Source organism: Pyrgilauda ruficollis, unplaced genomic scaffold, assembly GCF_017590135.1.
Source record: "Pyrgilauda ruficollis isolate IOZ18807 unplaced genomic scaffold, ASM1759013v1 scaffold22, whole genome shotgun sequence".
Classification (NCBI taxonomy): domain Eukaryota; kingdom Metazoa; phylum Chordata; class Aves; order Passeriformes; family Passeridae; genus Pyrgilauda; species Pyrgilauda ruficollis.
The window spans coordinates 9,311,649-9,336,023 of NW_024521428.1; the positions used below are offsets into that span (position 1 = coordinate 9,311,649).

At 43.0% G+C, this 24,375-nt stretch overlaps 2 protein-coding genes across 3 annotated transcripts in view; both read left to right on the forward strand.

Moving 5' to 3' along the window:
* Nucleotides 1-411: 411 nt before the first annotated feature.
* On the forward strand, nt 412-9,718 carry ARGLU1 (arginine and glutamate rich 1). Of its 2 annotated transcripts, XM_041468425.1 has the most exons (4): nt 412-1,021; nt 4,955-5,180; nt 7,515-7,598; nt 8,853-9,718. In XM_041468425.1, exons 1-4 carry the CDS (start codon nt 666-668, stop codon nt 9,015-9,017), a joined length of 831 nt encoding a protein of 276 aa, XP_041324359.1. In that variant the 5' UTR covers nt 412-665; the 3' UTR covers nt 9,018-9,718. The 2 variants fall into 2 exon arrangements, 1 of the variants encoding a protein (XP_041324359.1); XR_005955228.1 differs by lacking the exon at nt 8,853-9,718 and having other exon boundaries at nt 4,955-7,087; nt 7,515-7,599.
* A 7,074-nt stretch (nt 9,719-16,792) lies between these two features.
* The window catches only part of EFNB2 (ephrin B2), a 41,264-nt gene continuing 33,681 nt past the window's right edge, over nt 16,793-24,375 (forward strand). Inside the window, exon 1 of the mRNA XM_041468558.1 lies at nt 16,793-17,993. Within this exon, the coding sequence (XP_041324492.1) occupies nt 17,866-17,993 (128 nt within the window). The 5' untranslated portion in view covers nt 16,793-17,865. The remainder of the gene's footprint in view (nt 17,994-24,375) is intronic.

Below are 24,375 nucleotides of genomic sequence, written 5' to 3' on the forward strand. Positions count from 1 at the left end.
GTTCCTTTCGACCAACGATCATTTACGAATCTCAGGCGATTCTTTCTCTTTAAGGGTGGGTCTTCACAGTGGTGCAACAGAGGATTCAAAAACTCATTTTCACAATTTAGTGGGGGATCTAAGTGTTTTTCGCAACTTCCTTCACCTGCAGTGATAATTCCCTCTGTTCCCCGTATCAAAACAAAACAAAAAGTAGATAATCAGCGTTTGAGAGAACTTTCAATCAAAAGAAACACAGCACCGCTCTCTGAGGCGCCCCTCGGCCGGCGCGCTCTCCTCCCCGCTGCCGAAGGGCCCGCTCCGAGCGCCGCTCGCCATTGGCTGCCGAATATTGCCGAGTGCTCTCGTGCTCCTCCGGCGCGGTGCCGGAGGCGGCGGGGAGGGGAGCGAACGGCGCGAGCACGGCGCGGTGCATTGTGGGGCGGGAGAGGAGAGTCACTGCTCAGCCAAGGCCGCCATCTTGGCTGCGTCCGGACTCGCTCCCGCTCCCGGGGCCTGTTCCTTTTTCTCGCAGCGCAAAGAGGTGAACAGGCAGAAGACGAAGGGCCCGCCAGGGTGGTGCTGATGCGCGCAGAGCCTCCTCGTACCTCTCCCGAGCGCCGCTAGCAAAGGGGGCGGGGGTGGTCGAGCGGTCGCCGGCGCGGCCTCTTCTCTCCTCTGCCGGGATGGGTCGGTCCCGCAGCCGGAGCTCGTCCCGCTCCAAGCACACCAAGAGCTCCAAGCACAACAAGAAGAACCGGAGCCGATCGCGGTCCCGCTCCCGAGAGAAGGAGCGGGCAAGGAAGCGCTCCAAGTCCCGGGAGAGCAAGCGGAACCGGCGCCGGGAGTCCCGCTCCCGCTCGCGCTCTAATACGGCCCCCTCCTCCCGGCGCGACCGGGACCGGGACCGCGACCGCGCCTCCTCCCCCCCCGACCGTATCGACATCTTCGGGCGCACGGTGAGCAAGCGCAGCAGTCTGGATGAGAAACAGAAGCGGGAGGAGGAGGAGAAAAAAGCGGAGTTCGAGCGGCAGCGGAAAATGTGAGGCCCGGGCCTGCGCTGGGGACGAGGGGGGTGGTGAGGGATGGGGGAGGAAGGGAAGTGCTCGCTGCCTCTCTCTCCGCGCCATCTCTCTGTGGGCTAGGGCCGCCTGCGGCTGGCTGCAGGCCTTTAGGCCCTGGCTGAGGCCGGACCAGTGTCTCTTTTCCCGCCATCCGCCCCTTTCTCAAAGCCCGGCTCCCTCAGGTGCGTTAGGAGCTGCCCACTCGGGTGCGAGCCGCCCGCACGCCTCCTCCCTCTCGGCCGGCTCTGCCCGCTCCCCGTCCGCCGTCGCTGGTTTCTCCCTCCTGCGCTGCTCCTAAACTTCCCTGTGCGGCGGAGGCCTCGGCGCTCCTGAGGCTTTGTGCTGCACTGCCACACGCCCGCCCCTCCCCTTCGTGGCGTGGAGCTTGTTACGCGTCGAGCGGAGGCATCTGGAGGTGCTCGAGTGAGGGTTTCAAGAAACTATGCAGCCGTTCTATTAACAGTGTGGGATTGCTTTCTTGCCAAATGGGACGGTGAGATCCGGTGACTTGGTTCATTTGAAACCTTGCCCTTTTTTCAGTTTGTTATGTTTATGGGGAGTATGGTTATTTATGAAGTCTGCAGATCTAAATAGTATTTTAATAAATAATAGGGATGCATTAATGTGTTTAGCAGCATATAAAGTTATAAAACAGACCTTTATGCAGCAAAGAGAAGAATGATTTGTAATCAGGTGATTTTTTTCCTTTGAACACTACCCTTGCTCGTTAGACCACCTTATCCAGAAAAAGCACTTGTTTGTACATATGAAGCCAAGTGGTGCTGTTAATTCTCAGGTGGAGCTTTATTTAAGCATAACGTTCTCAGGAAATAGTAGTTGTCATTGTCGGGCTTGGTGAGCCCAAGCTGTCACTTTCATTTTCCTTTGAAGATAATCACCTTTGCTAACTTCAGAGTTTTGACAGTCAAAAAGTTCCACAGTAACACAAACATGTGAAAACTGACATATTTTGACATATTGATCCTAGTTTTGTGGTTTAGAATTTCATTCATTACCTAAATTAAGAAAAATATTCTGTGCATATCTACAATGAAGAACTGGAATGTGCTTAAAAATTTGAGAATAGAATAAATAGTTTAGTATTTAGGAGTGGGTTCATGTGTAAGTAAATTTTCTATGTAAGTTAACTTTGAAATTTTAAAAAGCTCATGAAGTCTGTATAGAAGGAATATGATATTTCAGCAATACTTGCTACAGAATAGTAGACATTTGAGGAAGAACCAGTTTTGAAAAAGATTTGGTATGGAATTTTGATACTTCTACAATACACTTTAAATTATAAAAAGAAAAAGCAATGAAACTTTGAGTAGAAAAGTATGGTATTTGAGTAAGTCATCTGTAAATTGTGTTACGTATGTTAGTATAGATTCATGTTAGATAAGAAAAAAAGTGCTTCCTTTCTGACTGAGTCCATTAGTGGACAGTTTCTAGATTGGATCTGACTTTCTTCTTTTCATGTCTTGTTCAAATCTCAATACCCAGCTTAACTTCAGCCCTTTCCTGTAGTGCTCATTTCCTTGCCTTGCAGGTATGACTTTTTTCCCCTCAGAAATTTGGTAAAATGTAAGTTGTTTCTTTTCTGCAGGTTTCATACAATTACTCTTTAAGAAGTAAATGGATCATACAAAAAAATAGTTTTTTACGTTAGTGACTTATCTGTTGCTCTGGAATCATAACTCTGTAGGCCAGGATGATAAAATTATAAAATACTGTAAGTTCATGTGATTTAAAAAAAAAAAATAGTTGGTATGCTGCAGAATGAATCACTGAGATTTATATCTGTGTTTTTAATTTTATTTTTTTAATAAGGTCTAAGCTGTTGTAATATCATTGCCTATAAGTCTAAAAATACATTTGATTCATTTAATTAAATTTGAATGGAGTTTGTTGGAGTAAGAAGAATGGAATGCACAGTGCTTAATTTGAGTGCATCATCAATTGCTGAGGATATTTGAAAGTCTATTTCAGACATGAATGCAGTGGTATTTTTGTAACTATGCACTCTTTATTCAATTAGCTAACTTTTTTCCTAGATTTCCTGATGTTAAATGTAAAGCTATGATAGTTTAATAAAACATGAGAACATGAACTTAATGACAGTTTATTTCTCTGGAACTCTAGCCTCTTATGTATACTAAGCAGTATTGGTTCAGGATGGTAAGAGTACTCGCTGCTGTATAAAAGGGAAGGGAAACCTTTTAAAATAAAGTCATATTTATTTGAGTGGGGTTGATGCATTTTTCTGGGAGTGGTCTAGGTTTTTTGTTTGCCTTACATTGGGCTTTTTTTTTCTGAAAGAAATCACTTCAAGATATTTTGTGTCCATTTTGGAAAAATTAATGCTGGTCTAATGTGCCTCCAGCTAAATTTGCTATGTCTTGAGGATTGTAAGACTAAAATTGGTATTTTCTGGCCAAATGATTGAGTTGAGGATTCCAAAGCTTTCTACTGAAGGAGATGCACTTAGTTCAGTAAGTGTAGTAGATCCATGTGGCTCGGTAGTTTTGAAAAGGTGGCAGATGACATGGGGAAATGGAGAGCCTTTCAGGTTTCTATTTCCCGTGGTTATCTAGATAAGTAATCCATACTTCACATCTCCTATTGCATATTTGCAAGTTGTGCCTTGGGTCATCTAAAAGTTGGTAAATGATGTAACTTTTTTTTTTTTAATTAGTTTTTTTTTCAAATAAAATAGATTAGGAAATATTTTCCAAATGAGATAGGAAAATGCAATCATTCTGAAAATGACAGGCTATTAAGATACTACAACACTAGTTGTTCTTCTAAATCTTGGATTTGTGTTGCTGACAGGCCAGAACAGAAGAAAAGTTTCATAAGATTGTTCTGTATTTCATGGAATATTTGAAACGGAAGTTCAATATCAAGTTTAAAACCAAGAGTCTTCTCCCCAAAGCCCATAATAACTCCAGATGAATTGTACTACATGAAATATAGAGTATTCACTGTTGTTCATTCATCCTTGGATATCTAATTGCCATGTTGCACTTGTGATTACTGCCTGGAGTTTTTTCTGTGTGTGGTAATTAACCGGCAAATTTACCTGATTTTTGTATCCTTTTTAATGAAAAATTAAAACAGTGATCTGGCTGAGTGATAATACTGCTGCTCAACTAAAATAAAGACAAGACATTTTAAAATATTTCCAAATTTCAGAACATGATAAGCTGCAGTTTGCAAGGATTTATTTAGTGCTTGGTATTGATATAGTTTATTTTTGATCATTATGGTAGAAACAAGAGTCCTGCAATTAAAAAAAAAAAAAAAAATTAAGAGCTGAAGTTATTGAAATTTTTTAAGGTAGGTGATTGGATAACACCTGGAATTCTAGGTAAAATCACAAATTTGAAATCACAAATTTTATTTCTTCTGTTTTAAGATACTGGAGATAGTTTGGTGCCTCTAAGGTGATGGCTTTAAGGCAAGGTTTTACAGGATATTATTGCTTTATGTGACTTAAAATTGAGACCATATAAACTCCTGAAGGGTAAATGATGGGTCTCACCCAAAAGAGTTGGGTGAGATTTGTATTTTTTGAAGGAGGGGGTGGCATGGTGTTGTAATTGTTGGTTTGGGTTGGGTTTTTTCTTCCCCCCCAGCTGTGATCGAGAAGTACTATGATAAGTTGTCCTCATTTTAGTCTGTTGTTATATAGAAAGATACTAAATATGGAATGGTCTGAATGGATTCCCTGTTATAGGAACACTGCCTGAATATTCACTTTCTTTAAATGTAGGGCAAAATATTCATTGAATACATAATCTGTGTGTAAAAGTTATTTAGTAGCATAGCTGATGCTGTGTGTTGAAGGAGTGTGTTTCAGTGCCAATGTTATTGATTAAAAATGTAATCCTCATGTTTGCATTTTGCAGTCGTCAACAAGAAATTGAAGAGAAACTCATAGAGGAAGAAACTGCTCGAAGGGTGGAAGAACTTGTAGCTAAACGCGTAGAAGAAGAGTTGGAGAAAAGAAAGGATGAGATTGAGCGAGAGGTTCTCCGCAGGGTGGAGGAGGCTAAGCGCATCATGGAAAAACAGTTGCTCGAAGAACTCGAGCGACAGCGACAAGCTGAACTTGCAGCACAAAAAGCCAGAGAGGTAACGCTCGGTCGTTTGGAAAGTAGAGACAGTCCATGGCAAAACTTTCAGTGTCGGTTTGTGCCTCCTGTTCGGTTCAGAAAGAGATGGAATACAGCAAATCTAATTCCCTTCTCATATAAACTTGCATTGCTGCGAAACTTAATTTCTAGCCTATTCAGAGGAGCTCACTGATATTTAAACAGTTACTCTCCTAAAACCTGAACAAGGATACTTGATTCGTAATGGAACTGACCTACATATATTTCAGAATTGGTTGAAACTTTTGCCATGGCTGCAGGATTTATCAGCAGTCCTTTCATTTTGGGGAAGGGTATTTAAAAAATGTAATTATGTATCCTTCATTTGTTTCATTTTGTTTACCTAGACTGTAAGAGGCTTTTGCCTTCAGCCAGGCAAAAAGCAGGGTCCAGCAGTGAGCTGCAGTACCTGTCTTTAACAAATAGGTTTCTTATTCTTCATTTTAAATGAACATTTTCCTTGAGCATACATTGGACTAATTCTGGGACTTCGAGCATAAGCCCATCCACGTCTTCACGAAGGATCTCTGTCCAAATCATTATATCCATTTTTAATAACTACTAACAACTCCTTTTTTTCTCCCTAGAAGTTATAAAAGAGCAGGTTGCCCTTGTCTGAAGTCAAGCTGAACGTGTGACTTGGGTTTTTGGGCCTTTTTTTGTTGTTTTGTTTTGTTTTTTAATCAGCAGCTGGAGCAGAAGCTGAAAATGTCTTTCTGTGAGACAGTAATTTGCTACTAAAGGCTCTGATGCCTGCCTGCACCAATCATTCCAGGATGCAGAAATTTCAAGACAAACTTCAAACCATAGAGAAAATTTGTGCTAAATAGTCATAATAGTCATTTTTTCACTCTCTACATCTTACACAGTTTATTTTTAATTAATATTTTGATTGGCTTGCGAAAGGAGAGACAGTAGCAATGCAGCTTTCCCCTTCATACTAGATGTGACTTGTCAGTCACATAGTATCAAATTAAATGGAAACAAATGGAATGCTGAGTTACAATAAATACTAAAAAGAATAAATAAATTATACTTTTCTTGCAAATTTAGACTTTGATATTAGAGTTTCAGTTGAATTTACATGTTTATAGTCTAGCAAATTCTTCATATGTAGAGGTTTTCATTTGATCAGATGAATGACTTGTTTTTTTAAAAAAAGTATTTTTGGTATCATTGTCATGTGAAGTCCCACCAGTTCCTTGTAATGCAGAATGAACCTCCATGCCTGGAGTGAAGTGTGCTAGCTAGTAGCTGGTTACTAGTCATAGTAAGAAGTTTTCATATGCTTGCTTTGTTCGTATTAACTTTTTTTTCTTACACAGACACAAACCTCTGGCTAACTTTAAATCCTCCAAATATAAAAATAATTTGGATATATATTATGTGAACTGAAACACTTCAAAATTTTTCACGCAGTCTTCATATTTGAGTTGCATAACAGAGTTCCATAAAATTCACCAAGAAAACAACAATTACAAGGCTTTATTTCCTGATCTTGCCTTCCCTGGACTCCTGAATTCCAAGTTCATACTGCAGACAGTTTCAGCTGTCTTAAAATTGTCAAAATACTGAATGTTAAGTCCATTCTCCCCATGAAAGAAGCCCATAGCTCCATGAAGTATGGATTACCATTTGTATTTTTCACTAACAGTAAATGTATTTTTCTTATTAACTGTTTGCCTTAGGAATGATTTACATATTTTTGTTCCTTCTTACCATAAACATCTGCATTCCTCAGCTCAGCCTTCCTTGTATGTTGTTTCTTTATAAATGGTTGAGCTGCTGATGCAGGTATTGCCAAGCTAACAGTACAAATCATTTTAAAGAGGAAGCTGGCGCGTATGGCAGCCGAGGAGCACACTCTGCAGGACACTGGACAAGACAGTAAATATTCAACTTTTAATGCTGATTAAAGGAGTATAGGTAAAGAATACGTAGGTATACTTAATTGGTGAGACAAACTATTCACTTTATTTATATTTTCTATATTACTTTTTAATTTGGTAAATACTATCCAGTTTTTGTAGTTGTCCTTGTTGATTTGTGTGATATTAAAATTCTAGTAATAAATTGTCAGGATTCTATGATTAGGGAGGGTTTAGTTGGTTGCTGTTTGGACTGGGCGGGATGATTTAAATTGAGTGCTAGAAACCAGTTTTAGTGGCTGCACAGTTTACCGTTGTGAGGCAAAATAGGTGGCTGTAAAGCTGCCGCTTTAATTCAGTTCACAAAAGAATTCTGAGAAAGATTAGTGAACATGCAGAAATGAATATTTTACTTTACTAACATCTTGCCCTGTCCTCCCCTTTAGGAAGAAGAGCGTGCAAAGCGTGAGGAACTAGAGCGAATACTAGAAGAGAATAATCGAAAAATTGCAGAAGCACAAGCTAAACTGGTATGTGAAGGTGTAGGTAACTGTTCTGTAGGGAAATACAGGTGTCTCTGCCAGATTTGCAACACAACTAAAATAAACAAATCAGCCTTTTCTTGAGTGTTGGTGGTTCCATCAGTAAGATTGTTCTGCTTTCCCTGAGCATAAAAAAACAGATCCTTAGCAGTAACACTAGGCTGGTAAAATAGTTCAGATGCAGTTAATTTAGAGGGGAGATAGCTGCATTCAGAATTTTAAAAGTATGTTTTAACTATATCTCATGGGGAGGGTTGAAGTAAGTTTGCCAACATGTTCAGCTTTGTGTGACTAATTCTGTTTTTTTGAGTGGGACAAGTACAAACTAGATTTGATTCTAGTATAATGTTGGTGTAGAAGTGCTGAAAGGGACTTTCAGCATAAGCTTAAGATGTGTAAGCTAGGAAAGTCTAACTTACGTTGGTCTTCTTAAGCCCTTTTAAATCAGGTGCTTACCACATGAAAACATTCAATATAATTTAGCTGATTCTAATCAATTGATAAGACAAACTAAGCTGCTTCTAAATCCTGATTGAACTCTGTCAGTTTCAATTGCCCAAGTAATTACACCTCTTTCATATAAAAATAAGGCTTCTTAAATCTTTTTGCTTGAACTACATCTGCTTTAGATTTTTTTCTGTTTTACCCTTTTCTCAACCTCTTATGGCAGAAACAGTACAAATGGAAAATTTAAAGTATTGACTGATGTAATGAACTAAATAAGCACCTTTAGAAGACCACTGGGAGGGCTGTAATAACCATAGGTCAATGTAAGGATTGACTAGTGGCAAATCAAGTGAAGATGATTTTGGATTAGGAGGGGTTTTTAGATGGGTTTTGGAGCAGGGAGACTAGGCCTGAAGGTATGTGACTTCATTATATGTGTTTGTTACTTCAGCTTACATGTGACAAGTGCTGGAACAATTTCTGTATATATCTAATGTCTTCCTTAATTAAAATATAACCTGTTGTTTGCAAAGCAATGCTGAAAAACTTGGCATGTAAGCACTCCAGATTTTGATACACTACCTGTAGAAAGTTCTCAGTGTTTCTTTTAAACTCAATTCAAATAACCGTTTTATAAATGGTTTCACTGAAACCAACTATGGCACCCAGCTCGGGTGGAACATACTTACATACTTATGCAGGATTCGACCTGTTTGGATGTTAATATGGACTTGTAAATTGCTTTTATGACTACAAAATACGGTGGCCTAAACTCTTTACCATTTTCCTATATAGGCTGAAGAACAATTGAAAATTGTTGAAGAACAAAGAAAGATTCATGAGGAGAGGATGAAACTAGAACAAGAAAGACAGCGTCAGCAAAAGGAAGAGCAAAAAATTATCCTGGGCAAAGGAAAGTCTAGGCCAAAATTGTCCTTCTCCCTAAAAAGCCAGGATTAAATTTCAACTCTGAACTCTTAAAAGACAAAAAAGAAACAAACAAAAACCAACAAAAAAAGGAAAACAAACAAAAACTTTGTATGGTAGCTTCATGTTGAAGTGTTTTTGTTTTTTTTTTCTTTCTCTCAAATTTTTTTTTGTCTTTTTTGAAAGTTGGAAAGTTAGCTTGTTCTAATAGGGGCTGTGCTCTGCAATTCTTATTTTTTTTAAACTTCCATTAAGTTAAACCCTTATCAGATCATCATTGCCTTTTGGAGGATAATCTGTTTTCATCAATTTTGTTTCTGTATTGGTGTTCTGAAGCAACTCATGTCACTTTATGAACTGTGGATGATCTGATAAGGTTTTACTGACCTACTCATCAGAGTTTGACTCTGATAATTGACAGAACTTTTTACTGGGTATTGCTGACTTTTAATGTTTTTATTTTAAAGTCAGTAAATACATGAGTAAATTGCCATAGTATTACTGGACCTCTGTGGTTTATTGTTAAATCAGTGTCCTATGATACTGTCCCGTTGTTGCGCTTGATGTTCCTGATACAGGTAAGGAAATAGTTTGTCATTTCTGCTATGAATACATAGAGAGAGTTCAGTATTGTCTCTGTTAGATTTGTTTTTATTACATTGACAGCATTCAACCAGCGTTCCCCATTGTGTAAATAAACCAATTTGCTGAATAAAGTGAAAGTCTTAAATTCATATGTTTAAGTAAATTTTTTTAGTACACTTCTATAAACAGCTATAAGAGTGGCAATTCCCATTATTAAATTCAAGACTATAGTGATATTTTTTTAAATTTTGCTTTAAACTGTTGTGGCTTCTACTTAAAATGCAAAATCACAAATAGTAAAAAAATCCCTGCAGTTGTGAATGTTATTGATGGCTGCTGCTTTTTTTATGAATGTTGGTTTTTATTCTGACAGAGACTTATTTCAGCTGTAGTATCATGTTTAAACGGCTGTTTGGCTTACTGCACCCAGACCGATACTTCCGATATCTAAACCCCCTCAGTTCACCTCATAATATATTGTATACGTTAAGGTCATTACCATATAATGAATCTGATGGATCCTAAAGGATTTAAAAATGAAAGTTTTTTCTCCCAAAGGACTGAACTGGCTAGTATATTTGAACTGAAAAACAGAAAGTGAGGTTCTGTCTAAATATATTGCTTTAGCCAGAAAGCAACTGTTATACAGATCTTGAATATTATCCATTTATATATACAGGTTTTATTTTGAAAAATGAAACTACAGATTGAAAACTATATATATAAAGTCCCCATTTTTGTATGTAATTCCTCTACTAAAATCTAGATTACTATAGCTTGTCCAGTTCTAAAACTTCCTTTTTCCTGTCAGTGTGCAACATCTGTAGTAACCATAAAATGACAATTACCAGTAGTTGCCTGAGCATTTCAATGTCACTGGACAAAGTTGGGAGTAGTTCCTGATATGCCCAAAGGGTCTGTTTCTGTAGATTTAGCAAATTAAATTTGGGAGCAAATTTAATGTGCCACTGAAAGCAGTATTCAACCAGCTTTCTCTGAAACTGGGGCTTGGGGCCAGATTGATGTGTATCGCTTCGTCCAGTATGTCAAGAAAATGTGAAGATGGTAAAATACCTACACTATTACTGTACTTAAATTTGTCTATATATTGTATGACAGAAGAAGGTTGAAAGTTGCTTAATGCATAAAAACAAAAGCTGAAGCCAAATAAATCATGTACATGACCTGTTGGCAGGAGCAGGCTGTATTTAAAGATCAATTGATACCTGTATTTCTAAAGCAGAAAACATCCCCTGTTCCCTTATGAGAAACAAGCTATTAAAAGTCAATACTCAAAACAGACCTATGCAGTTTTGTTTCCTCTTCTAAAAGCGAGAAGCTAAGAAATCATACATACAGCTGTGGTATCAAGCGTTTTGTTCTGCATCACATAATGTGCTGCTAAATAGCAACGTTTGTTCTTTGCATTTAACATTGTGTAGGCTTAAATGTTACCAGGTTATTTTCAGTCCCACCTCTAGGATTATCTTTTGGACAAAATGCCCATTCCTAATGAGATTGTCCCTCTTGCCATTATACATTTCACTTCCTGTTTCTCTTTCCCCTGCCCTCCAATTAAAAAAAAAAAAAAAAAGAAGAAGAAAAGCAGTTAGGTCTTTGCTTTGGTTTGGTTTGATTTCTTCTGTTAGGGTAGGAGTTCAGTTGTGGAACCTGCTGTCTCTTTGCTGTCCTAAGGCATTCTCTGTGTCTTAGATTTTTGTAGACCTGCTGTGGGTGAATGTTATGTTTGCATTGCTGTAGGGTTTTCTTTTTAAAATTATTGTAAGACTTCAGAGATACTGTTGATTTCTAGAAAAAATATAAATGCATATAGTTTGGAAAGGGGGCAAGTTGACATTTGATGGTAAGAACTTGGGATATTCTTGTATTCCCGTAGGACTTCACACCCTTTTAACGTAAAGTATGCAGGAGCATAGACTGAAGTGTAGTCAGTTTATGGTTTAAACCATGAGCTCCCTGCATTTGTCTGCATACAGAAAATGCTGTTGGTGATTGTGTTCAGTGTTTAATTTTTATTTTATTGCAGTCTGAAGTTTGAACTTCAAATTTTGGTTAGACAAGTTTTAGGTTGTTCTGGAATTTTGTATGTCATTGACCACCCCAGGAAGGCAGGTAGGCATTTTTGTTGCCACCTACCTTGAGCAGTATTCATTTCCCTTATATGGTAACAGAAGAGATCTTAGTTTTCCCAAACTTGTTCATAAATGTCCTGGATAATTATTTTAATATGAAACAGTGCATCTGTCTGGCAAAGGTAGGAGCGTGGAAGGCCTTAGAACAGCATGTTAAACATGTGCTCTTACTTTGCTGATTTGATAAACTGCCCTTTGAACTTTGCGTGTTCATTTATCATCATTTTTCTAAGCTCAAGTGGAAACTTGACTCCTGAGAAATGTATTGGCAGGATGGCATCCTCGCAGCTTAGCAAAGCAGAGACAATTACGTTAGTGAGATGTCTAAACTGCCAAGCAACTGCATTCGTATGTATAATCTCACCAAAGTATCAACAGTTCATCCATTCCTGTCTTGTGTTGAAAAAGAAGGATTTACCTTTGGTGTCTCCTTTTTTCTTGGGATATGTGCCACCTCATACACCTCACCCTATCTATTGTCCTTCCTGACCTGAAGCTGATATCGCCCTCTTTGCGATGTTATTAACACGCTCTCAGGCTTGAGTTTCTGCCATTTTTTGCATGTACACCAAATATGGAGATATTGGTTATTACTCACTTTTAACTGCATGCAGTGTTTCATTAAACATTCTCAGAGCATTTGGGGTCTTAGCTCTGTCATTGCAAGGTCTCAGCTTGGTGCAAGTGCAGGTGAAATTCAAGTCAATAAACACCTTCCAGGTTGTGTTACAGAGGGGGTTTATTTCAGAAGAGAGCTGCGGAGAGCTCCTGTGTGCCTAAGGCTCATTCCAAGGCAGGAGGATATGGTTGAAGTGCCCAGGTTGGTATGGTTTCGGACTGACGGGCCAGACTAGTAGGAGCTGAACCATGACTTTCATGCATCTCTGTTCCATTCTCATGCTGGTATTGCCACGTGTGCATTTCATGGTTATCCCACTCTTTCCATCCCACTATTTTGTTAGCCTGCTGAGCTTCTGTTGACATTTCCATACTAAACAACCTCATGTTTACAATCGTCTTCCATGGACTGACACTTAGAATCAAGCGTTATGGCTAGCTCAGCATCAGCTCTGCTCAAAAGGACATAGATCCCCTTTGACAATGTTGTGTTGCAGAAGCTTTATTATCCCAGGTCATTTTTCCTACTCCTCATATCACAGACCGTAGAATAATGGAAATATTTTTGTTTTCAAGGAGTGCTACAGAGAATCAGCATAAGTCAAGTCAAACAGAGTTAAAATACATGGTTCAGATGTATGAACATCTCTGATTTTTATTACAAGGCTGCTTGAATTCTATAGCTGTATCTGGGAGAAGCCAAGCTCATTTCCTAAGCTATGTTGACCAAAACTACAGTCCTAAAACAGACCTGGTGAAGACAAATTAATATCTACACGTGTACTTACGTGCACTTTACCATAAGTGCAGAAAATGCACTGTTGCAGTGTGAATGATGTATTAAGAGCTGTTGCAGGTATGTGGCACACTTGGCCCTTTGTACAAACGATAAACAATTCATTTAAGTGAATGAGCATCAGTCATGATCATTTCTCTTTATTGAATTTAGCAGTAATTGTATGCATTGTGTTACATCTCTTTGACTTTCAAAACTGGTACATTTTCATATAATAATGAATTATGGTGAGCTTTTCCACTTCAAAAATTTCATGTTTAGGCTGATGTTTAAGAGAGAATCAGGGATTGTGGGCCCAATCCTGTTCCCATTCAGATTAGCTGTCCTTCATTATAGATTTTGTAGTACCAGAGCCCGTATCTACATTATTATTGCCGACATCACTGTTGGAAAGAAGGTGAAGGAGGTTATTCAGTGATTAACAGATTTATTTTTTTTTTTTTTTTTAAGCCAGTGTGAGGTACAGGAATAAAGGTTTAAGCGGCACAAACAGCAAAGTCCCAGTGTTTCAGTGAAGGTGAGGGATAGGCAGGTCTCACCTGCTCCTGGCAGCGCTCATACACCCATCCGTCCATTTGTGCGTCCATCCCCGTCCGCCGAGCCGGGCCGCCCGGGCGCCGTGGGACAGCGGCGCCGCTCCCCAGGCCGCGGCAGGATTTCCCCCAGAAGCCTGTTCCCTGTGCGTTCGTCTGTCAGGAAACCGCGCTCCTTGCAAAACCCGAAATGTCTGCCGGGACCTCCTCCTGAAATAGCCCCCAGAGAAGCGGCGGCCGATTTCTAACTTCCGAGCACTCGTCGGCTTTTTTGCTTTGAAACCCCCGTCCCCAGCCTTTACTCTCACGTTTCTCCCGTGTCCGAGGCGCTTCTCGGAGGCGAGACGGAAAGGTTGGAGGCTGATGCAGCGGGCGCAGGGGTCGGGACCAGGGAAGGATTGCGGCCGCAGCGCCGCTGCCCAGGGGCTCCGCGCCGCCGCAGCCCCTCCGAGCGCCGCCTGCCCCGCCCGGCCTCGGCCCCCGCCTCCCGGCCCGGCCCTGCTCGGAACCGCAAGTAACTGCGGCTCTGGAAGGGCCCTGCGGCCCGAGCCAACCGCAGGGACCGGATCCTCGGCCAAAAAGGGTGACCTGAGCAGAGTAGCCACCGAGCCCGCGTTCCTTTGGATATCTTAATCTTTGTTGATTAGGTTATCTCGGAAGCAAGCACGCAGTTTTGTCTTTTTTTTTACTGAAAAAAATTATTTTATTAACGTGGATTTTTATACTCTTACAGCGTGCATCGGTAGGATGCTGGACAGTAGAGTAAAACAGCTGTATTTGCGTAAAAATGATTAGGCACTGGACAATAGGAGCCGTGTGATATATTTAGCTACAAGAGGATATTTTCAGACAATACCAGGGCTCTTCATTTCCTCTGGTTTACTTAAAGCAAGGATACGAAGAGTTAGAGGTCACAGTTTACTCACCACTTCAACAAAACACCGCTCGTAACCTTTTGCTTCTAAACAAACAGAAGCAGCAGCATCACAAAATTGAGGTAGACCTATTTTACACGTCTCTGTTGCTGGAAGCATTTATCAGGCTCCGTGTTTACATTGCCTCACGACCGGCTACACACCACACATTTGTTTAAAAGTTTAATAATTAAGTACTTTCCTCCCTCACTGCTGAAGTTCTCCTTTGATGCCCCTCGGTGTGCATAGATACCTAAGCTCCCACTTGAGTGCTAAGTTTCCGTCCCGGGAATCAGATCCTTTTCCACCAAATTGCGTCGCCGGATCTGCAATTCCTTCCTCACTGCAAATTAAATTTAATTAAGCAGTTTACTTAAAACGTATTCGATGTTTTGTGTGAAAAGCAAACTGATTTCCTTGTTTTCTTGAGTGGTAGATTTCATTAGAGAACTACCGAACACAATTAACTCAAAATCTATGAGGCTTCGAGCGCGCTTCCAATTTCTTTCTGTTGAGAGCGGGAGGAGCGGGCTCTGCCAGGCTGAAACACCCGTTTAGTTCAAAAGGGGTCGAAAGAGAACACTGGGTTCCAAAATTTATCCGGGAAATAAATTACAGTGTCAGTTGTTTTCCTTATAAGAGCTTCTTGGCGTTCGTCTAAAAGTCGGATGAGTACCATCACGAAGCCGATTTTTAAGCGAATACACATATTTTTTCAGGAATAAAATTATGCGAAATTGGCTCTTTATTAGGGTTTTTGGTAGGATGTTCTTTGCATGCCTCGATTAATCGGTAGGGAAATGGCAGAAAAGAGCGCGGTATTTTACTGGGATTTAACTTTTAATCCTTTCTGCAGATACTATTTTGGCAAGAAATCCCTACTGGAAGAAATTCGGTAACCCCCTTAATTTCACAGGAGCGACTGTGCCATTTACACCACCCCTGTCTAGCCTCGGTACAGCTCTTGTCGCAGACCCCTCGCGTGTGCCGCCTCCCCAGCCCGGTACCACCTCCCGGGCAGCGCTACCGCCGACCCGTTCGGCTTTTGCCGGTGACTTTTGCGGTGGAACCGTGTGGGCGCCGGAGCGGGCAGGACGCGGGGGAGCGGCGGAGGGGGACAGCCGCGGGGGACCGCTCCCCCTGCGGACGGCAGCCGCTGGCCGCTAGTGGGAGCTGTGGCCCCGTGGAAGTGCCGCGGGAGCCGCGGCGTGTCGGGCTCCGAGCGCGGCGTCGGGAGCACCCGCGACCCCCCGGCGCCCTCCGCACCCCCCGGGGGACCTGCGAGGCCGCGGGGAAAGCATCTCCAGTACTGCCCGCTCATAGCTCCCTCTGGCCAGAAATTAATGATACAGTGAAATAAAATGGCAAGGTGTCGTGCCGTTGGGATACGCGGCGTCTGAAAACGAACTGTGTCGGAATCCCCTCCCCACAAAAATCTAGAGGGGAAGAAAGAGTCCCTGACCAATCGCCAGAAAAAGGCGAGGGAATCCTCAGCCGGCCCCGGAGTCCCGCATTGCCCGCCGTTCTGCATCCCTCTGAAGGGCTCCGCATGTCCGACTCTTCTTTACTCAGTGACGGCCCGTGGCTAATTGTCGCGCAACCAGATAAACTTAGAAAACTCACAGAAGCCGTGGGAAGGGCCGGTGGGAACCTAGAGCGGAAGCACCTCCGGGCCTCCCTCCTAGCAAGGAACCCGCAGAAAGTTGTGCACGGAGCTCCGCGCCAGTGGGAACACGGCCCGGCCCTTTGCCGCGCCGCAGCCGCGCTCCCCCGGGGTGCTGCACTCGCAGCGGCAGGCAAGGTGAGGGGGAGCCCCGTGCCTCCCCGCCCTGCCGCTGCCCTCCGCTCTTTGAACGGCAGCGTACTCGGGAAACAGTTTTAGCAAAGGCTGGTCTTTAATGCTTATTTAATTTCATTTTTTTCCCCTGATTTCGCTCCATCTGGGCCCTCCGCGCCTCCCGCACAGCCCCGGTGTGAGTCAGAGCGAGTGGACTCTCCCCGCACGCCGGGCAGCGGCCGCCTGCGGCGCGGCGCGGCGGGGCTTGGGGGGTGTTACCTGCCGGCCCGCTCGGCCGGGCTCGGCGCGGCCCCGCCCGCCGCTCGGCGGTAAGTGACAGGCGCGGCGCCCAACCAGCGCGGCGGCCCGCCGGCGGCCCTATGAGCGGCGGCGGCGGGGCAGCGGGGCCGCGCTTATATGGCTACGGCAGCGCGCTGCCGCCGGCCGCGCTCCTGCGCCGGGGACTCGCAGCGGCGGCATCGGAGGTTGGAATCGCCGCACTGGGGACGACAGTGGCTGGCGCCGCTTCTTATCCCTCGCTCCATTCCTTCTCCTCCGCGGCGGGTTGCGCGTCGGCGCAAGTCCCGAGCCCGTCGTTCCTCCTCAGTCAGCCGCCGCGGCGCGCACTGCAGGTCGCGCAACGGGAGAGGGACGATTTGACGCTGCGACCCCCCCGCCCCCCCGTTTTGGTTTATTTTATTTTTTATTTTTGTAATCATTATTGTCCGTCCCTGTTTCTTTCCTTGCTCCGCTCCGTGGTCTTTGCCGGCGACAAGGACAGCAGTGCCCCTCGGGGAAGCCGGAGCCCTGCGGATGCGTCTCCCCGGGACTGGGGGAGCTGACTCGGAGTGGATTTATTGACTCGCGGTTGCTTCCGAGCTGCCCGAAAGAGCCCGAGCTGGTGCCCGTGCGGATTGCAAACTGCGGGGAGCAGTGAGAGACATACAGGAGGAGCCGCGCGCCGAAGCTGTGTCCTTTTCCCCCTGACCCTTTTATTTCTCCCGCCACCCTTTATTTTACCTCTTTTTAATTTATTTTTTGTTTTACTCCTTTTCACGCGGGCCTTAGACACTGTGAACGCGTATGGCGCTCTGGATCCAAATGGGAGTTGGCAGTTTGAGTGGCATCTTCCAAGGCAGCCGGGAGACCCCCACTAAGAGGAAGGACTAAGGCGTTTGCTTTCTTTTTTTTTTTTTTTTTTTTTTTTTTTTTTTTTTTTTTTCTATTGCTTTTACTTCGGAGGTAGCTTGGATCTGACCTCAGAGGAGATATTCCTACATGCGAGTGGCATACATGACTCAGTAGATCTGCTTGCACCTCTCGCCAAGTGCATCGTCGACTCTTACTGATTTTTTAAATTTTTTTTTATTATCCTTTTTTTCCTATCAATCATCCCGGCTGTTGGGATACCGGGCACCCACCCTGCTGTTGCCGCTCAGGTGCGTGGGAAGGCGCACGGCGGAGTTGGCGAGGCTCCGGGGAGGGACTCGGTGCCGCCTGCGACCATGGCAGCGCGGAGGCGAGATGCCTCCGCCTGGAAGTACTGCTGGGGAGCCGTGATGGTTTTATGCAGAACTGCACTGGCGCGGTCCATCGTTTTAGACCCCATATATTGGAATTCCTCTAACCCCAAGTAAGTTTCCATCCCGCTCCCGCCCGCCGTTTCCCCGGGGACCGGCGCTGTCCTCCGTGCGCGGGGGAGGGACGGGACGCTGCCGCAGGTCGGCCGCGGCCGCCGGGAGACACGGGGACGGGGCGGAGTGCACTAGCGGTGAGCGGCCGGGACTCCGGCCGTGGCCGGCAGCGGGATCCGGCTCTTCCCGGGGCGGGTTTTTCGTGTGACGGCGGAGCTGCCCCGTGCCCCCGGCGGGAGGGTCTCGGGAGGGAGGACCCGGGCGGCGGACCGGTAGCGGGCTGGGGAGTGGTGCGGCGGTAGCAGGATAAAATCTGCGGGCAAAGTCCGGGCTCGCCCGGGCTGGAGCAGCGGAGGAGCCGGGCTGCGCTGAGTTGCCAGGAAAGGGTGATACTCTCCAACTTCTCCGTCTGCAGATGCAAACTCATCCCATTGACTCCAGCGAAGTTACATCTGCTTATAACAGGGCTAAATTTGGTTGTGGAGTTGATGGTATCAAGGCACATGTCAGTGAGTAATGAACTAAGCATTACCCATCACACAGCCATGTAGTGTCATTCTTCATTAACAAACCCAAGCGAAAATGTACATGTGTTCCCAGGACCTCACTTTTAAAACTCACTCTTAAAAGAGATGCATTGTCTTAAAAAAAAAAAAAAAAGGCAACATCCTTTTTACTTAAACTTACAAAATTATTGCTGTTAGAAAGAAGAACTTTTCAAAAAGTGGGCTGTTCTTCTAAAGAAAAGTCTGAGGCAGTGATGTGAAGCTACTTACACTTCTCTTTTGTCTCCTTGGATTTTTGACGTACAAAATGGAAGTTGGCTTTGTTCACTTGTAAGAGCCGCTGAACTTTTGTGATTAAAATCACTACTTTGGAGAACAAAAATCACGACAGGAAAAAGTAGACTCTAATGAGTTAAGGGAATTTTAAAGCAGAAATGGGTTAAAATAATTTTTTATATGCTTGCTCCATCTTCAGTTATATATGATTAAAATCATATGCAATGTGTTAATTGAATTTAGCGTTTCCCATTAACTCCAGTAAGTACATGTCTTGTTTTCCCGGGGGAGTTTGTAGAGGAAATGTTAGGTGGTGATGAGACAAGTATGAATGGAGTATTTCCTGGATCAGGGATTAATCCTGCGCAGGTGGCAGGATCTCTAGGAGTTTGGTGACGATTTCAAAGTTTGAATTAGAAGTAGCATCTCAAGTTTACCAAAGTACCTTGTCTTACAGCCATCATCTACTGTTGCTTTCACTAAATGAAAAAATCACTATCGATTTCTGCCTGCATTATTTTTTAATACTTGCTCTGTTTCTCTTTACCGAGAAGTTTCCTAATCTTTCTTAAAGAAAAAGAACTAAAAAAAAGAGAAACTGGCAGGAGTGCGCTGGACTGCTCAATTTGGAGTCTTTTATTTGTAGTATTGATTGACAAATACTTATTTTGTATATGCATCAGGTGGGAAGCCTGTTAAAATTTACCTCCAGTCACTGGCTCAGCACTTCCATGATGTTGCACAGCTGAAGCCTTTCTTTGGCTTAAGAAAGGCACGGCGTCACTTCGGAGGATAAAGCGGCCTGGCCGGTTATAAAGCGAGCTTTATAAGGCTGTTTAGGCTCTCGAAAGGCAGAGGCTGAGAGCCGGGGTTGCATTGCAGGAGTGGGCCTGCTGTGCTGGTGGAAAACAGCATTGGCTCGGCCTAGGAGGAAGGGGAATGCTTTTGCATCCCAGGCCTCGCTGGGTTTATGCCTACAGAGGTCACTCTTCCAAAGCAGAAGAGCCGGCTGCTCGGAGCTCTCCTCTGCCAGCCCCAACCTGCTTTCGCTTCTTTTTTAACTTACCTTGATCGCTTTTATTAGCCATCAGTGAAACGAAAGCATCGGAGCAGCTGAATTCAGCCCATCTCACAGAGCCTGGGGATATGCTTCTTTTGTCAAACACGATTTGTGTTTCCATTTAGTTAATTCTAAACTGTTTGATTACAAAAAAGGTTTGAATGTTGTTAATGGTAGATCTAATGATAATATCTAATTACTTTTTCAACTTAAATGCACGCTTAAAAATAGGTTGTGTTGCTGATGTAATTGAATTTTCTTGAGTGATTCATTGAGGCTTAATCACCACAGTGAAGAAGTACACTATTAAAATTAGTCTTTTCAATTGCTGGGGCTAGTGATTTATAGGCCTCTTGGAGGCCTGGAGTTTGAGGAGGCTTGCAAATGCATTCCTGACACTGCTGCTGGTGAGGCAGCGCTACTTCTCCAAGCAGAATTTCTTACTAATTCTTCTCACACTTGTTTGCCTGAAGGATCCTGAATAATTTCTCCTTAGAGAAGGTTGTCCTCACTCTGGATTCAAGCTGAATGTTAGCTTGGGAAGTAATGCTGTTGAATAGATCTTGGCATGGTATAATAATAAAGCTCCTTTTTAGGTTTGAAATAATAACTGTCTTTGATGCTGGTTAATTTATTCAGGGAAGCTGTGCATTTAACTCAATTGAAAGTCTCAAAGCAAAAATCTGCTGAACAGGTAGGCAGTTAAAATGGGAGAAGTTGTTAGATTAATAGAAAGTATGAAATAATAAATTTTAGGTTAAGGTGAATGTATAAACTGAATTGGTTTTGCACTGAAGTCTAGAGGTTATAATTTCTACCAGGTGTCTGGAATGGAGACTGCGCAGTAGCTATTGGAGCACAGAGCTCCCCTCCCTGTTCCCCCCTTACCTTTTTAGAGATCTACTTTATTGCCTTGACCAAATCATGAGATTGAGGTGACCTCCATAAAATAATTACACCTGTGGCATTATTGCTTGGGAGGTTAAACATCGTTGTTGTAGATGGTCTTGGCATACTTTGTAGACTTATCACCTGAAGAACTTCTAGATCACCTGATCTTGAAAACACAGAGGAAAAATTACTCTAGGTTTAACTCCTGTTGACACTTTTTAATGGGAGACTTTCTGCTTGTGTTGTTTCTGCCAAGACAAGCAGTGTATGCAGATAGCATGGATTACCTCAGTTTCACCTCACCTTTGACACGCAGGACCACGTGTAATGTTATGCGGCACCTTTCAGTGAAGCAGTAAAGAAATCTCATTCAAAAAAGCATGGCTTATGTCTAGGCGTCACTATTTCCCTCCTTGCTATAGGCCAGCGATCAAGGCGGGTCTCCTTAGTGACATGTGGAAGGTTATCCTCATAAGTGGTGCCTTTGACACTGATTGAGTTAGATTATATAGCTGTTTTTCTCTCCCTCTGATAACCAGTTATATATGGGATATTTCACAGCCTGCCTCTGAATGAATGCTAACATGTCAGAAACTGATAAAATAAACTACAATTGATGACCCTGCTAAATGTTCTATTCAGTAGCGTATAGACTAGTCTGCTTCTCATTGTATCTGAAATTCTTATTTTTGTAGGTAAACAAATGCACATTCACTACCGATTGAATAGCCCCTTGAACTATGCTCTGCAGTTTGCATTTGGGTTAATCTTGTCGGTTTTAATGCAGAGGGGAAAAAAGGAGAAAGCACCAGGGGTGGAATTGTTAGTGCTTTCACATCCACATTCCTCACATTTTGTCAGGATGATAAACTGTAGGTAATGGACAGCCCTTGTTTCACAGGACAGGCAAGCCAGCCAGAGCACAAAGAGCTTGCTAAAACGATATCACACAACATGTTTGGGAGGCTCTCAGCTAGACAGGAATTTATTTGGGAGTCCTGTGCTGTGGGACTACGCTTTTTAACCTATGCAATTACAGCTTCAAGCTGAAGAAACGGGAGTGGAAGGTTAAAATTGTTTAAACACATGCTCCTAAATTGTACCCAAAACATAGCTGTTGACACTTGGCGTGCTAATAGATGGAGCAAGTGGTGGCTTCCAGTCAGTCCATTTGATAGTTCTAGCATTTGTCGCCAGGTCTCCAAAGCACAGGTGAATTAGCGAAATGAATTCAGAATAAACTGAAGGCCGATTTCTTGAGCTGGTTGTTTTCCCCAGCCTTTTATATGTAGAGTATAATTGCTATATTATTTATAGTAATTATGTTAAAGCATGTTATCTGTAAGCTGTGCTACGTTATTTCACTTTCTTTAATGAAGTAATTGCCTTTAGAAAGGCAGTGACTAAAAGTCGTGCTAAAATCGCTTAAGTTCTCCCTCTTCCCACACACGAGAATGCCTTCTTCTCCTGTTTTTTTTTCCTTCCCCTCCCTTTTTTTTTTTTTTTTTTCCCTCTTCTGTGTTTTATTGTAAGGAGATCACATTGCTTGAGGTGTGACACTCTGGATCCTCTCAAATTCGGCGCAGGTTCCTGGCACGGGGAATCAGGAGCTGAGGTGACTGCTCTGACATGCTGGCATAGACAGGCCTTTCAGCCCTGCGCAGCAGCCACAGGCAGGCCTCCTTTGGGGACCTTTTTTCCTTTATGAGCTGGTCTTCATGCATCGTGCAAACCTGCAGTACTTGAAATTGCTTGTTGCAAATGAGAAGAAAGTGTTCTTCTGAGAAAAAAAATAGTGATTAAAATGTTATTCATGTGTGCCTAATGTCTGTCTGCCTTGGCTGCTGACATAAAGAAACCTGTTTTTCTGGTCATTTATCATACATCTACATGGATTTGCTTATGAGCTCATTCTTTGTGAGGCGTTGTGGAAACTTACATAGGAATGTTAAACTGCTTGAAATATTTTGATTAAAATACTGAGTGCCACAGTACATAGACTTTTAACTAACACACTGTCTTGAGGGAGGGGAAGTTTTTTATGGGGTGGGGGGGTGGGGAAGGGAGCAGCAAGAGAGAAGAGTTTGGGGGGGAGTTGCATGAAAAAGCAGAGGAAGGGGAGGATGGCAAATGGACAGTGTTAGAGGAGCTTGGAAAAATCTCCTGTGGCTTCATTGTCTCCTTAAGGCCAGAGAACACAAAGACAAATGCAGTTCAGCCTTTCTCCCATGATGGAAAATGTAAACCGTTGACACAGCTCCCATGTTTAACTTGTTTAATTCTCATTTTAAATTCAGTACTATACCGGCCGTGTGAACTCTGAAGATTTCTTTAGTAATCCATTTTGTAGTTCCGAATCAAAAACAAAGTGAAAAGGTCTGACACAATTTGCTTTTATTTTTAGGCAAATCAACCCTGGTCATAGTTAATAAGGGGATTACAACCCAGACTAGGTCTTTACAGATGTAATGTAAATCAAGGGCAGAGTATAAAGAAACTGATCCCTTTTGATTGAAGTATGGTAAAAAGGCATAGAGAAACTAGCAGCAGTAATCTGATTGTATGGCAATAAAACCACCATTTTCTGTCTTTCAGATAAAAATAATGTGGTAAATCCATGCAGTTCATAAGATGTAAAGGCAGATAAAGGGTGGTGCCATGGCAACATATAGATTAGCTTGATGTTGGAAATGACACGTCTCTGAAAGGGGTGTTATAAACTAAGGGCCTTGCTCCGGGCTGTAAGGTATTATGTGAAAACCGCACAAAACTTGGGGGCCGGGATTAGGAACTATGAAAGGCCTACTTGTGGCTTGGGGTGGTTGGAGCGGTGAAGAAAAGCTGCTCAGTTCTTGCTCATTGGTGGTGTATAATATGGTAAAGATAGATTTCATTTACTGCTTTTTGCCGAGATGGGGGCCGATTAAAACTCGAGGTGGCTGCAATTGTGAGGTGTGGAAGATTCTCATTTTTAACTCCTGCCCTAGCAGCAGCCTTTCTGAAGAATTGGCTGCACTTGGGATTTGTTGCCTTAATCTGTTTGGGCTTCGGGCAGGAGCATGCTGGCAAGGTACAGAGAGCAGAGGGGAGAGGTAGTATTGGGGTTATCTGGAAGGAAAACAGAGAGCTTTTGATTTCAGCTGTGTTTTAGTTTGTGGTCTCCATCTCGCACTCCATGGGAGCAGCAAAGATAAACATGCTGCATTGTCTGTGCCTAGGCCAGGTGATACTTCAGCATCTCTTGTGTTTCCCATCCTGTAAAAATATAAAAGAAAAAAGCAACCTGAAAAACCGAGAACCGAGCAACCACAAACAAACCAGCACCCATTCCTATTTACCAGTCAAGCTGCAGATAACCAAATGTTTCTGGCTCAATCTCTAGGTGGTGTTTATTTCCGAAAGGCTGGCTGAAATCTAGAAATGAATGAGATAAGCATCTGCCTTGTGTGTTTGTTTGATTATTCCAGGGTTTTATATATATAAAGATGTTAATTACATGCTTGACTTTATCATTCTTATCCTATCCCATAATATGCTGGAAATCTTCACAATTCTGACTGAAAAGGGGACTCCAGACCCCAAACTGTCAAGCTGTTGATGTGATTTTAACAAATTAAAAATAAGCAAGCGCATATAGGGAGCCGAACG

Coding starts and splice junctions, on each gene's coding strand:
- ARGLU1 (XM_041468425.1), top strand. CDS start 666: ATGGGTCGGTCCCGCAGCCGGAGCTCGTCCCGCTCCAAGCACACCAAG. Junction 5,181..7,514: donor CAGCACAAAAAGCCAGAGAG/GTAACGCTCGGT, acceptor CCTCCCCTTTAG/GAAGAAGAGCGTGCAAAGCG. Junction 7,599..8,852: donor CAGAAGCACAAGCTAAACTG/GTATGTGAAGGT, acceptor TTTCCTATATAG/GCTGAAGAACAATTGAAAAT.